This window comes from Fundulus heteroclitus, chromosome 18 (assembly GCF_011125445.2).
Source record: "Fundulus heteroclitus isolate FHET01 chromosome 18, MU-UCD_Fhet_4.1, whole genome shotgun sequence".
Taxonomy (NCBI): domain Eukaryota; kingdom Metazoa; phylum Chordata; class Actinopteri; order Cyprinodontiformes; family Fundulidae; genus Fundulus; species Fundulus heteroclitus.
The window spans coordinates 15,017,355-15,032,163 of record NC_046378.1 but is presented as its reverse complement, the minus strand read 5'-3'; the positions used below and the strand labels follow the sequence as shown (position 1 = coordinate 15,032,163).

At 43.0% G+C, this 14,809-nt stretch overlaps 2 protein-coding genes across 2 annotated transcripts in view; one reads left to right on the top strand and one right to left on the bottom strand.

The window, feature by feature from the left end:
* Positions 1-2,381, top strand: part of inppl1a (inositol polyphosphate phosphatase-like 1a) — a 52,819-nt gene extending 50,438 nt beyond the window's left edge. Inside the window, exon 27 of the mRNA XM_012859374.3 lies at positions 378-2,381. Within this exon, the coding sequence (XP_012714828.2) occupies positions 378-486 (109 nt within the window). The 3' untranslated portion in view covers positions 487-2,381. The remainder of the gene's footprint in view (positions 1-377) is intronic.
* Positions 2,382-2,485: 104 nt separating this feature from the next.
* On the bottom strand, positions 2,486-6,172 carry phox2a (paired like homeobox 2A). The gene is made up of 3 exons (XM_012859325.3): positions 5,603-6,172; positions 4,548-4,735; positions 2,486-4,197 (listed from the first exon to the last, which is right to left on the bottom strand). The coding sequence occupies exons 1-3, from the start codon at positions 5,823-5,825 to the stop codon at positions 3,709-3,711; spliced, it is 900 nt and encodes a 299-aa protein (XP_012714779.2). The 5' UTR covers positions 5,826-6,172; the 3' UTR covers positions 2,486-3,708.
* Between the last annotated feature and the right edge of the window lie 8,637 nt (positions 6,173-14,809).

The window sequence follows — 14,809 nt, the reverse complement described above, 5'->3', positions numbered from 1 at the left end:
GAGGACATGGCCATACCGTGAAACACGGCGGTGGTGGGAGGATGCTGTGGGGGCTGTGTTGTTGTCAGTGGTACCGATGCACACTGCGCAAAACGGGTGGAAACATGAAAACGGAGGACCACCTCCAAAATCCTCAATTCCAACAGCAGCATTTCATCAAATCAACAGCAAGGTGGCGGAAATTAGGACACGGTTAGGCTTTTCCAGAAAGCCCACCCGTGAAAACTGGGTTAACTGCTGTGGGACACTTGTCCACATGTTATTTATTTTTTTAGGGTGTAGTATATATATCTGACCCTGTATGTGTAATTTTGATCCTCAGTTTTCATTTATTTCCCCCTTTTGACCTTTTCTTTGTTTTTTGTTTTCCTTTCCAGTGACATCACAGAAGAGGACCTGGAGGAGGCTGGAGTGCTGGATCCGGCCCACAAGCAGATGCTGCTGGAGAGCCTCAGACAGCAGCAGCAGCAGCAGCAGCAGAAATAAACTGCAGCAAACTGGTCTTTGACCTGTCTGAGCCGGCGCGGGGCCACACCGGCTCCCAAAAAGCCCGGATCTCCGCTGAACCAACCCGACCCGACTCAAGCTGGAACCTGCTAACTGGTGCCAGGCAGTGCCTTCTCAGAGAAAATTGCACTCCATTTGTACTTTCAAGAACACTTGCTGACCCGACGTCCTCTTTCATTTGTACTGTATGTGTGTTGTTGTTGTTGTTGTTGTTGTTGTTAGAGATGTGGCCTTATTTAATCGTTTCAGTCCTTCGAGCATCACTACAGAACCCCTTGCTGTAAATGCAATAAGAACGTTATTTTTTACACGGTCATATAGGTAGATCTGATGCTTGGGGGGGGGCGGTGCAGTCTGTGCTGTGACGTCAGATCTGACCTGTAGCTTAGAGACATTAAAGCCGATTTCCTTTTTTTTTTTTTTTTTTTTTTTTTTTTTTTTTTTTTTTAAACCCCCCTGGGAGTTGGATTCTGGACGAGGATCCATTAAAAGTGGGCAGATTTGAGACTTTCAAAGTCTTATTTTTTGGGAAATCGGAGCTTTAGAGGAGCTGCTTGTTGGCTCTGTGATTGGGGCGAACAGGATGTAGCGACAAATGAAGCTAGCTTTTTCAATCTCAAACGATCTGAGCTTTCTTTGTTTTGTCAGATCTTGTATTTTTTGTATTCATGTCTGTGCCACGGTTGATTTGATTCACATCGGTGTCTCTGCATGTATTTATAATTATACGTTTAATTCTTATTATTATAAAGGGAATTCTCAGCTACATTTGGAGCTGGAACTGTGCATTTATCTCCCCCACTGTTCTTGCACAACTGATACTGACATTTTGAAATGGTGGGAAAAGCTTATTACGATGTTTACCCCCAGACTTGACAGAGTTGATGTGCAAGTACCGAACATTTTCTGTATAACTGGGGAAGGAAGGCTATAAAGTTCCACGCGCACACACACACACACACACACTCGAGGTCATCGAATGCTGCACCAAGGTCTGGTGAGACTGAATATTACATCTTTTTAAGCCGCTAAATTTAAAATTTCTGAGCCTGTGTCCGTGTAGCTTGTGTGTCACATTTTTACTCGTTTCATTTCATCTGTCTCAAATGCCACAGCGTTCAGGGAATTGGTTGACATGGCGTCGGAGATTTGCAAGTTCAGATTTCAGAAGCCATCGCAATGTCGTTTTTTTGTCGTACCATGATTAGATATAGAGCTGATTTTATGTTTTTTGTTGTCATAACTTCGAGACGTTTCTGTATTTTAGGGCCATTTTCTTGCGCGCATTGCTGGGTTTGGGTTTGTATCCCAAGTTAACCAGCAGGTGGTGCTGTTTCCCCAACGCTGGGCCCTGATTATGGCAACACGGAAAGTTTTTAACTCTTCAGCCAGCGGTTTGCCCATGATTTCCTTTTAAGTGATGCTTTATACAATTATATTTATAGGATCACACTAAAGTATTTACGGTCTTATTATCACCTTGCAATGAAAAAAAGGTTGGAATGGAAAACTCTAACTGAGCGTTCAGACATAGAAATTGAATCTGAATCGGACCTTTTCTTTGGGGGGGGGGAATGATTTCCAGTTTTGTTTTATTTTTTATTTTTCTCCCCAGTTTTCTTTGTACCCCAAACAGCCAAACCCCAACATATGTCATTTAAACGTGTCAAATCCTTCCAGTGTTCTCAGTTATGTGAGAGTTTATATTTGTCTGTGTGGAATAGAAACTCACCTGTGTTATTGTTCGCCTCCTGCACTCCATTCGGGTTTTTTTATGTAGACCTGTCCATTGGTTGTATTAATTTAATGTAAATTGTTCACCTTATTGTTTTATTTTATTTTATTTTTCAATTAAAATCTAATATTTCTCCTTATTTGATATGCTTAACCTTTATGTTTTTTTTATTTTTCGTCTTGCCCCCACTGCACAGATATTTGTTCAGTCTAATGTAATGCAAAAACACCACAAACCAGATCATGAGCTGTGTCGCGTAGTGCCTTCATAATGTAGATTTATTTGAATATTCAGAGTAGTGCTATAACTTCTCATTCACCAGAGCTCCACACGTTCCTGTGAGACAGAGGCCCTGCAGTGAAGTAGATCTGTAAAGCAAAACAAACAAACAAACAAAAACAAAAAAAAGAGGGTGGGACAACTATCTAATATTTATATTACTATCTACAGAATTTACAGCCACTCAAAGACATGTGAAAAATATTAATAAATACATGTTTTTGTTTTTTTTTATTCTGAGGAAACCGTTTTGCCAGCAGGTTTGCATCAACGAGGCCAAGGCCGCGCCGTTAAGGGTCAAAACGGGACGCTTTGTGTATGTTTAGAGCCAGTAATCCTGCTTCAGTCTGAGAAGCTGATGAAGGGGAAGCGATCTCTTCTGTCTGTGGCGTTGGGTCGGTGAGGGACCGTTTGCATGACTTCACCAGCGGCAGAACGGATCAGTTGGACCCCAAACGTCTGCAGGATGCGCTCGGCTCTGTGGATGTGCGGTATGGCTTAAACCGGGAGCTTTAACAAAGTGGCCACTTGTTTTCTTACAGGTCAGGATTCAACGTTTAACATACGGAGGAGAGAATGAGCTGATCTGGGGAGGTGTCTGCTCCCAACCACACAGCTCTAATTGGATTTCCAGGCCCCCCCTTCCTCTCTCCCACCCGCCCCGCTCCGCTTGGCAAACGGATTTGGGGGCAATTCCAGAAACAAAAAAAGTCTGTGTATCTAGTTGTGCTTGAGGGTAAAGGTTTGCTTTGTTTCCTCAGCAGAGATCAGAGATGTTTGGCTTTCTGCTTTTAGCTCGTACCTGACCTCCATACTTCATGGAGCCGCTGCAGAGAGTTTGGGAATGTGAGTATGCAACGAATACGGAGAAGATGCAAGGATCTGGGGCTGACGGTTTGAGGGCCTGTACTGTTGGAGTTCAATACCATTAAATAGAGAGAGTCTTTCTGGTCTGGTCCTAGAAAGGATCAAAGTCAGGTGGAAAGTAGAGTCACAGGAATCTGTCCACATCCGGGTCGGTTCTGTTTAGCTGCGTGACATGCTTGAACTAGCAGATCTGGTATTATCTGAGCTCTGGCCAGAACATGATGGGCATGTTTTTGATTCTCCACTAAAAAAAAAAAAAAAAAGTTTGAAGCTTTTATCTGTTCCACATCGGTCCTTGTCTTCTCCTCCCTCTCTCCGCCTCAGAACAGATTTGTCTTGATGGCAGGATTGGGTTTTCTATGGAAGGAGGACAGGACTCCAGCGAAGGGCCCGGTCATACTGTCCGCTGGCTGCCAGGCCTTCAGAATCTCCTGAGTCTGAGCAGCCGGCTGGGCCACCGCCGGGTTGGACGGCCCCAGGCTGGACCAGCTGGGCGGCTTCAGGCCCTGGAGGACCGGGGAGCTGGAGGCGTTGGTGTAGCCGCTGTTGGCGGGGGCCGGGCTGGGGCTAAGGCTAGCGGGGCTCCCGAGGTTCCCGTTGGCCGAGCCGGGCAAGGAAGCGGTGCTGTCGGGCGTCGGGCTGCAGGTGGACTCTTTGGACTCATCGTCATCGGACGAAGATCTCGTTTCTCCGCCCTTCTTGCCCCCAGAGCTGCTGCTGCTGCCAGAGTTGCCACCAGAGCTGTTGGCCTTGGCGTTGGCCGCCCGCTCCTGCTTGCGGAATTTGGCACGCCTGTTCTGGAACCACACCTGTAGGCACAAACAGGAACCTTCAGGACTGATGGATGAAAACAGATGGGCATGCAAGACGGGGGACCAGAAGAGGCCACGGGACAACCCCCCCTCCCCTCCCCTCCCACCCCCCAGACCAGACACCTTTGTGCATAAAATTATTTAAATTAAATGAAGATAGGAAACCATGTCTCAGTGTGACCCAACATTTGTTCATTTATCATGAAACTCCTAATAAGTGTCATCGTTTTTGGGGTCCGTCCCGCCCAGAATCATTAGTGGCCCCAATCTGGCCACCCATTTAAAAAAAACTGTCTGGAGACGCCCCTGTGCAGGAGACAAGAAGAAGAAAAGCCGGATCCGCGCACCTGCACCCGGGCCTCGGTCAGGTCTATCTTCAGAGCCAGCTCCTCTCGGGTGTAGATGTCCGGGTAGTGCGTCTCGGCGAAGACCCGCTCCAGCTCCTTCAGCTGGGAGCTGGTGAAGGTGGTCCGGATGCGCCGCTGCTTCCTCTTCTCGTTTAGTCCAGAAGGGTCCGAGAAGAATTTGTAAGGGACTGAAAGGGGGGGAAAAAGTATATATATATGTTTTCTAGCTGGAACAAATAAATTGCATATGATCGGAATTTCAATGCGCGGGAAAGTTGGTGCGTAAAAACGCAGCGGCCCTCGTAATGTTCTAGGACAATTTTAACTATCAAAAAAAAATTTTAAATAAAAAATTAACATTTTCTAATTTAAAACATACTTAGCGTAATTATCTGAAAATACAGGATACAAGATTGTGCCTACATTATTCGTTTATTGTCTCAACAAAAATGGATTTTATTTAATTTAGCAAAAAAATTATTTAATTAAATTTAGCAAATGTTTATGGAGATCGGATGGAAATTACGTAATTTAACAGATTTGAGAGAATGGTGAGTGTTTAATATCACAAATGCGTCCGATATTCTTTATTCAGATGCAGTGCGTAATATTATTTTGGTTTATACCAAGCGTTTTAAATAATAACAACAATAATAATAATAATACGCAGACACAACGAATTTCCATAGCCAGAAAATTGGATAAATACCCTTGGTTTTTAAACATTTGATCCTGTTTGTTATATAACTGTGCAAAACATTATATTGTATCATTACTCTTGCAAACCTTTTATGATATAGCCTAATTGGGCTAAACACAGAATAATTAATATGATAAACAAAAATGCATATTTTCGTGTCATGATTTGAAAGCTGACAGATTTCAGTTTACAATTTGGTCTTTTTTCTTTTTGCCATAGATAAAAAAAAACAAAAGGAAAAGGAAAACAAATGCATCTTTTTACTTCCTGGCTTAAAAAAAAAAATAATAAAAAAAACTGTTAATAAGAAGTCCTGCAGATTTTGGAGCAGAGTTAGACGTTAGCCGTGTCCTACCAGAGGAGTACGGTGTGGGCTGATGCTCTCGCAGGGCTCCCAGCGTGCAGCTGGCCGTGCTCAGCGGCGTGCAGCCCGGGTTGGAGAACGGCCCGCTCCGGATCGGGTTGTACTGGAAGGAGCTGGCCTGGCTGCAGGAGCTGAAGTCCGCGTAGGCCGACGCTTCCATGGCCGCCATGCAGGAGTCGTAGGAGTTCAGGTAGGAGTAATCCATCTTATACATGGAGGTGAGCCGGTGCAGACACCGGTCCGCGGCTTTTACGCAGCTGCTGCTTGTTTCTTGGGGGTGACGGTTCGTCGGAGTTGCGTTTTTCTCTCCCAAACTCTCTTTTACGCGTATCTCTCTGTCTGGACGGGTCCCCCCTGGATAATCCAGATAGTTTCTCGGCACTCTCTCTCCTTCTTCGCTCCCCTCTGTCTGTGCGCGTCTTCAGCGGTCCTCTCCTCTCCGCGGTGCGCTCCGTTTGACAGCGCGCTGCGGCTCGCGCGGCGCTTATAATAAACTCGGTAGGGCGCGAGACAATAGCGAAGCGGTGGTCTTGTTTCCATGACAATGCCACCAGTGAGTGAGCGTGGAAACGGACTGCCCCTCCACCCCCTCTTCTCCATCCCACCAGAGCTCGTTGCACCGCCCACGCGGTCCACGGCATGAGTTAAGCCGCCAGTCTGCTGTCTCCTTCCTCCCCGTTCAAATCTGGTGCAAAGCGCGTGCTTCCATTATCGGACGCCGGAGTTCACTTTTCCAGCTCAGCCCAGATGTGACGAGAAATGAACATCACTCTCGTGTTTCCCTGGAATCACGTTGATTTCGCTTAATTAATCAATCAATTTATTCGTCTATATAGCGTCAGTTCAACAAATGAGCACTTTAGAACACAAACACGTTCAATTCACTTCCAGGAAATATAAGATCAGCTCAGTACCGTCCAATCACAGGGGCAGATTCAAGTTGGGTTGGATACATCCCAGTTGAAGCCTAATTGTATTGTGGAGCAGTCAAATTCAATTCAGTTTATTTACAATTTATTTATCATCCATAGCTGGAAGTTCGGCTTTTGAGCCAAGACGTTAAAATCTGAATTTATCCATAAGCGTTTCATTTAAAACCTTTAAGGGTGTGTTTCTTAAAACGATACTATTTTATTAAAAAAGTCGCCCATTTGAAAGGGAAATCCATCACAGCAAATTGTATATTTGTATTTTGTACATATTTTAAATAGAGGGTATTTTTTTCCTATTATAGTCGTTTATGTAATATTATAAAAATATGAACATTATAATTATTTTTCCTGTAGCTACGCATGACTCCTGTGAGGGTGTTGCAGAAGCAGGCCCCGCGCGATCCTCCTAAAGCCGGTCAGTACAGCGCCACTGCGTCTCCAGCTGATGCGCAGAGGCAGCCGCAGCTCTTCCACTCGAGTCTTTATGTGAGGGGAAACGTCCAGATGTGACGGTGATTGGCGAGATTAAAAGCTCTGATTTGATTCCGATCACTTTTTTACCGACGTGTCACCAGAGTGCGCGTCAGTTTGATGTATCGGACCGGAGAGACGGGGAGGAACTTGCAGCGGGCTGCGGAGACGAGCGAGCGCGGCGCGGCGCGGCGCGGTGCGACGGGCTAACCATAAACGCATTGACGCGCCATAAATTGGTTTAAGTTTATTGTACGGTGTCATACAATGTGATAAGTCATATCCCACGCGGCCCCTCCGTCACACACAGAGGCTCTGAAACCGGGAGGCATCGAAGTCGCTCAAATGCTTTCCAAAAATATACTCGACGCTCCTTTTTTTTTTAAACTCTCCCTTTCCCTGCTTTGTGTGCGCTCTTGGTGAAATTAACAGGCATTTTATTAGAGGGTAAATTTCACCGAATAATATGATCCACAAACCAAAATTACGTTTTGTGCGTACGGGAGCGATTAATTGAGTTTGGCCTGCGTGCCCGCGCGTAAAATGTCATAAAAGGCTCAAACGTACGCGCTCTTATCTCTGCTTGACCAGAGGCTGCATGATGATGCTCCTTAATGGCATTAAATTGACACGCGCGCGCGCGCGCATGCGTGCATTCGCAACTCCATGTTCACTTAAGTTATAATAAGATCTGTTTACAGCGACTGTTGTGCGGTTGGTGAGAGTCGGAGCATGGATGAGGAGGAAAGGCTCCCGTTCCTCATTTCTATCCGCTGTTTGGAGCAGCTAAAAAAATCTTCCTCTTGTATGAAAAAAATGGGCTTTAAAATAACGTTTAAAAGGAACTATAATTGTAATGCTAAAATCTTGAGTTGTAAACTGAGTGGAGCAAAGACATATGCAAACCAAGCTGCTGCTAATGAGACCTCCAGGCCAGCAGTGGGAGCTGCAGGAGCGTTTCGCTTCTCACACAGACTACAGACGTCAAAAGTTAAAAATTCTTACATATTAGAATAATATTTGCTTCAAAGGGTTTCTGCATAGTATATTTAATGGAACTATTCTAAATTTTAACAATGTGGATTTTAAGAACTGACAGATTACCAGTCGAAATCAAATAAAGGAACGTATGGGGATTACTATGTCAATAAGAAGAATTTAATCGTCTAATTGTGTTAATCATTTCACCTCCCTGTATCTGAGACACATTTTATACACACTGTAACTTCAAATTATTCAGTCATTAAAAGATTATTTTTTGTGTGCTTGTAAGTGTAATTGACTGGCCTCTCCTTCAACACTCTGCTGATTCTGACTGACATTGAGCTCTGGACATGACCACCTGGACAGAACAGTAACTAAATTTGTCTTCACAACTTATTTGCTGCCATGTATTTAGTAAATAACATAAAGGGAATATTTGGAGGGTCAAACAAACACATTTTGTGACAAACTTGTTTTATTGTGATTTATTTTACAGTTGACCTATGACCAAACTATTAAGTTTAAGGGTTTTATATGCACATCACACAAACAATAACACATAATGAAATATATATTGGTGCCGTGGTGACAGATGGATGATAAGTAAAAGTGTAAAGCCTTTAGCTGGCCTTTTGTGGATGCAAGCAAACTTACTTATACAACTGCTTACATTTCAAGTATATTTTATTAAAACAGGGAAGCAGGGTTCTGCTATAAGTATTTACAAGATATCTGAAAATGTATCAGATTATAGCCAGTAGCTACATTTAATCTTATACTAAATAATAATAATTACAATTACATGGTTATATCATAACATTAGGGTAGTTTTGGTTTGTCATTGACCATTCGCTTAAGTTTTTTTTTTTTTTTTAAACTGTTGGTGAAAAAAAATTAACCATACAGGTTTCATGTATGATATGCTCCACATTAGATTGTATTTTGGCCAAAATGGGTCAGTGCAAGCTCCTGTACATTCTGCTCCAGTTGACTGGTCTGCATTCTGCTTCACAAATTCTTGCATCAGAGATAGTTCTAGACCATAAAATATTTCATACATTAGAAGAATCAATGTGTTGTTATATTTAGAGTGTGAATGGTCGTTAATTCTTCAAAAGGTGACGTAGTGGTAAGCTCTGGGTATTCTGGCATGGACTTTAAGAGCTTGTTTGCATGTTATCTCAGGATCTCATCTTATGATCACATACATGTTTGATAAGACTAAGGAATTTGAAACTTGCTGACATAAAAGTTCAGTTGTTTCTCGCGGAAGTTGGTCAAATGACATTTAATTCTGTAACTGTTTATTTTTCAACATAACGCTTGAACCTAATTGATGGTCAAATATTATACCTAAATTTGTAGCCATTAATACCAGCGTTTCCTCTGCAGAAAAAAAATGTTGGAGACTATGCTAATGTTTGGTCTTGGAGATGGATAAACGCACATGCACGGAACGGTGCACAGCATACCACTGACATTATGCGTGGTGGAAAGCATCATTTATGTAGAGGCTAAATAGCAATGATCCTGAGACAGAACCTTGTGGGACTCCAATATTGTTCTCAGAAGCATCATTTGATCCAGATGTTTTTTATATATATATATATATATATATATATATATATATATATATATATATATATATATATATATATATATAATTCAACCAGCAGGCTAGGGCACATGTGCATGCTCCCCAGCCCCACTTGGATCACCTTGACAAATGCCCAATTCATATATATACTCAGCTAAACCTTCATTTGTTGATAGTTATGTGAATGGAGTCATAGTTCAAAGCTGATTTAATCATTCATGTTGTTACTGTCTGAGCTGGAAAAGCATTTATGCACACCCTATAGGGTGTGCATAAATAACATAAATAACTGAAAGTAAGTCAGAGAGCAATAGGCTTTTTTTCTGCGATTGCCTGAGAATGCAATATTAATAATGGTATAGTAGCTGTGAAATGGAGTACTCTAAATAAATAATAGAAGTTAATGAGCAAATCTCATTTTCAAATGCTAAACAAAAATAGTAAAGCAAAACGTTTTTGAAAGGTTTGAAGAAAAAAAAAACGCAAAAAATGCCAAAACAAAATCAACAAAAAGGGGGGAAATGCTACATTGTTCAAAAACAATGTAGATGGGAACTCAATGCTGCTGTGGCGGTTGGCGGGTTTACCTGGAAGTTGTTCTGAAATTAAATTCTGCCTATAAACCCTTTTTGCCGTCTCTGCAGAATTCAATTTCAGGATACCTGCCATAAATCAAGACCAGCATGGCAGAGATATCAAGATGATTATGCGTGTAATTCCAGCACAAATTCACTGTAACCCACAATGTAATGCACGCCCTATTTATTTCGCTAAATAAATAAAAATAGATTCAGGTGGACTTTTGCGAGAAGGCCACAGGAAATCCAACAAAAAGACACAGAGTGTGTTTTTTTTCTCTCCCCTTTCACTCAAGCGTCTGTTGCGCATCTCCGTCTCCGTCTACAGGGTTCAGAGGTGAGTTTACCGAGAAACTTAAACAGTTTCAAAGTTAAACTCGCCTCCGCATCAATAAAAAAAGAAAGGAAAAAAAAGAGCATCCAGGAGCGACTCTAGCTTCTACCGCTTTCAAGCATTCAAACTAATCCCTTCAAAAGGAGGAACCGGTCCCTTCCAGGCCGCTAATCCGCCCCATAGTGCTCCACGCAGCGCAGTCAGGGGTGGGTGGGGGCGAGACCTCTCCTCCGCAGAGGTTTTAACTTTGGACTTTTACATTCATGGGGCCGATGGGACGGAAACAGTAACGGAGAGCTTTGGCATTCATTGCGTCTGAGTCAACAAGGAGGGACACAATGGTCCCCTAGAGACCCCCGAGGGACCCTGAGAGAGGAACCCTGACTTTAGGGATTATAGCCCCGCTGACCATTAGGGAAAGCAGCGTGTGGAAACGTGCAGGCTGTCTCTAACATGAAGAGATGATCTAGTGATCCAGACCTTATTATTAAACCACAGAACTTCAAATGATTTGAGAGGAATGGCATCAAACTACTCGCAACATTATTATATATTTAATTGTATCCGCTCTGATTTTGGAGCGCACATTGTGCTGCGCGTTTACCAAAGTTCTCCAACTGTAATGGTTTGGGATGGTCTTCCACCCGACGGCAGATCTCTGGGACAGGCTCCTGTATGATGGATGGCTGCGCGCTCCTAATGAAGACGCGCATATGTGGAAGGAACAGAGACGTGCGGATAAAGGCCAAATGAGGGATGAGACAAAGCCATGCGGGATGCCCGTCCCGGTTCGTGTCCCTGTCGTTAAAAACCCCAAGTGAAGCTGTCAGTCAGAGAGGAAGACTAGCTCCATCCATCACCGAAACCTGAAGAAACAAAACATCTCCCGTGAGCCCAAAGCAGTTTTTCCTGCTTCAGACATCGGGCAGATATTGATTCTGCGGATATTAACCTTCTTGTTGCGGAGATTTGTTAAACGAGCAGAAAAACGCAGGAATGAAAGTGCAAAGGATCAGCATTAATACCCAGAATGCGGTGAAATCAAACTGGAGAGGGTTATAGATGCAACATAAGTAACAGAGAAAACTAAAACTAAAGAAGAGAGACATACTTTTGTTTTAGTTGAAATAATTGGGCAGCTAATTACGCACAGTGCACCACGTTTTAGAACAGATCAGACTGGTTGCATTTTGTTACGCAAATTCTAATTAAGGCTGGATACATTTCGGTTATTATGAAATTAGTTTTTTCCATAATTTATTTTAATTTCCCCCGTTGTTGAATTGCTCTTCCATATTTTGCGACAATGACAGCATAATTAAATACGATCATATTAGGCTTGAACAATGAAGTTTCTCCGTGCGTAAATACGCACGGTTCATTGTTTCCATCGTCCTATTTCCACTGAATATTTAGGCGTCAGTTCCTGATTTTATATTGCACATTTCTGATACCAGTTAGAGAAAAATAAACATTTCAACTGATTTGTAAACATATCATTTATTTTTGAGCAGGGCTCCTCTGAAATCGGCTCTCCTGCTCTGCTGACTGCCTGCAGTGTCACAGAAATGTGTCGTGTCATCGCCCCGCTTCTCTCCAGAGGTGGATTTGATTGCGCATAAAATAAATTCAGATCCCGCCGTTCAGATCTGCCTGCGCCTTTTCCAGCAGCAGCAGCAGCAGCAGCGACAGCGGAGGCTGGCGGCGCGCATTTGATTTCCTCGATGATGGATGACAGACGAGGAGGGAAAGGCTGAAGTGGCCCGCAGGTCCCGGCGGCACCGCCTGCATGTCCCCGCATATCAGCCTCCCCCCAATTACCAGTACTCATGCGGCTTAGAGACAGAGGCATCCGCGGGTTGGTTTTCAAACCTTCTCTTCTAAAGCAACTATAAAATCAACTAACTGATTTTTTTTGACTAGTCCGATAAATTAATTTTATGTAATTTTTTTCTGAGGAGTTCATCTAAGCGTCACAGACGGGTGCAGGGCATCGACAGGTCGTCATTTCGTACTAGAATATTCGGTTGTTTCGTTCCTAACGTTTAGGAAACCCCCTTGCAACGGGACATTTCGTGCCCAATTTGACAACCTTTTAGTATTTAAAATAACAAACAATCTACTCATAATTTACAGTAATGAAACGTGAGTTTGTTACTCCAACTTGCAAGTCTTACACTACTTGCAGGAGGTCGCTCAGAGCTGTGGAACTTTGGGGATTAGAACCACAGCTGACAGCAAATAGATTAAGTTTAAATGCATTATTCAGCATATATATATATATATATATATATATATATATATATATATATATATATATATATATATATATATATATATATATATATAATTCAAGTACAGGTGGAATTAGGGAAAACGAAATGGTACGGATAGGTGAAAGGGCAAAATGACCCGGAGCCATCACAGGCGAAGCCGCAGACTGCAGAAAAGACATGGCATCATCAAATCACTGATGATAAAAGGTGCAAAATGGCTAATTTGTTTAGGTCTTGTAATTTAGTCATTATTCTGGGATTAGAAGAGCTGGATAAAAACAATGTAGCCATAGGATCTTAATTCCGTAAACAACGGCATACTTGTCTACTTAAACTTTTGCACATTCCACTATTTTAATGAATAATAATGACCAACAGTCACAGCATTTCTCAAATCAGATGTAAATAAGAACTTAACTGCATTTTCTAAAGATTAGTTAAACCAATCACACCACATTTGTATTGATTGTGGTCCTCTCCCCGAAGGGGTCAGTTGACTCTTATGAAATATGACAGATTATGACATCCGAACAAAACAACAACAATTGAGTCTTATTTTACTCAGACTTGCACGCTGTTAGATATTATTAGAACCATTAAACTACATTTCCCAACTGTATAGAAATTCGCTTTATATCGCGTTAAAGACGAACATGGGTGCTAATGGGAATTTTGACTATATAAATAAATAAATAAATCATCCCAAAAGTGCATAGATTTATATAATCGTTTGGACTTGTCCTAACTTACATCTCTCTCTCTCTGGGAGGTACGACATGGGATATACTCGGTGCAAATATTTCCGGTGGTAGTGGATTACCTTTCTTACCCGAAAGCTCGGGAACGAAACGACCAAATCGGGAAAAGCACGAAATACCAAAGGTCATCCTCGGCCTTCATAAATCAGTTGGCCTAGACCGAAATCACAACCACAGTGACGAGAAAAAGAATACCATGCGGTTGAATTAGATTAGATGTAAAAGGAGAGCGTTTCCAGGACTACCCGTATATCTCCATTCACGAAAAGACTTAACTGCGAAGAAAAAGCGGACATTCAACGGGTTAGGAAACGAAAACAGCAACGGTGCGTAATGGGGATACGAACAGGAGGCAAAAATGAATTTCATCCTCGGGCCATATACGAAAGCAGACCCGTTAAAAGCTCAATTCATCCCAAGATTTCGAACCTAAAACTGGAACGACCCAAAAAAGAATTACGCTTAAAAAAAAGGGTCACCTTGATTTAATTGCGATTTTTTTTCTTTCGCTCTCCAAGCAGATACGTTTTGACCATTCACATTAAACTCATCTCCCTGTCTTTGTGTGTGTGTGTGTGTGTGTGTGTGTGTGTGTGTGTGTGTGTGAGTGAGAGAGTCCAGTCTGGCGTGGAGCTGGACACGCATCCATCAGACGGAACATGACGCAGAGCAGCTGTGGTTATTCAACATGCTGGGTCCATCTCTCCTGCGGCACCGGACCTGTATTATCCTAATGGACACCGGCATGTTACTTAAAAAAAAGCAGCCTTTTTGGGATCAAAAAGGAAAAAAAAAAAAAAAAACATATCCCGGGAGACCACAGTCTCACTCACACACACGTACACACACACACACACACGCACGCGCAGCGGAGCAGCAGCACAGCTGGAGGAGCGAGGCACGGCCGCGCGCAGGAGAGCTTCTCCAAACACGCTAATTAGATCTGGAGCTCTGGCCTCGCGCTCTGAAAGCAGCCCAGCGGCGGGGCGCGCGGAGCTGTGGAAAGTTAATTGAATTAAATTCCCTCTAAACTAATTAGGCTGCAATCTGCCACGCGAGCTGTCCCTGTGCAAGGTTCGAATTAGGCAGAATGGATTTGTTCCTTTTCTTTTAAAGAAAAAGGGGAGGACGGGCTGGTGTGCAGCAACCTAACCCTCCCCTCTTTCAGTTTTATGAAAATGTTCTCCCGTATGCGGCGCATAACGGAGCAGAAAGGAGGGGTAGGATGGGTGGGGGGGGGGGGGGGGGCGCGAGATTTTGGAGCAACA

Bases quoted from the DNA above. Each gene is read 5' to 3' on its own strand.
- phox2a (XM_012859325.3), bottom strand. From the start codon at position 5,825: ATGTATAAGATGGATTACTCCTACCTGAACTCCTACGACTCCTGCATG. The intron at 4,736-5,602 runs GTAGGACACGGC...CCCCCCTTTCAG, and splicing joins GCCCACACCGTACTCCTCTG to TCCCTTACAAATTCTTCTCG. The intron at 4,198-4,547 runs GTGCGCGGATCC...TTGTGCCTACAG, and splicing joins TGACCGAGGCCCGGGTGCAG to GTGTGGTTCCAGAACAGGCG.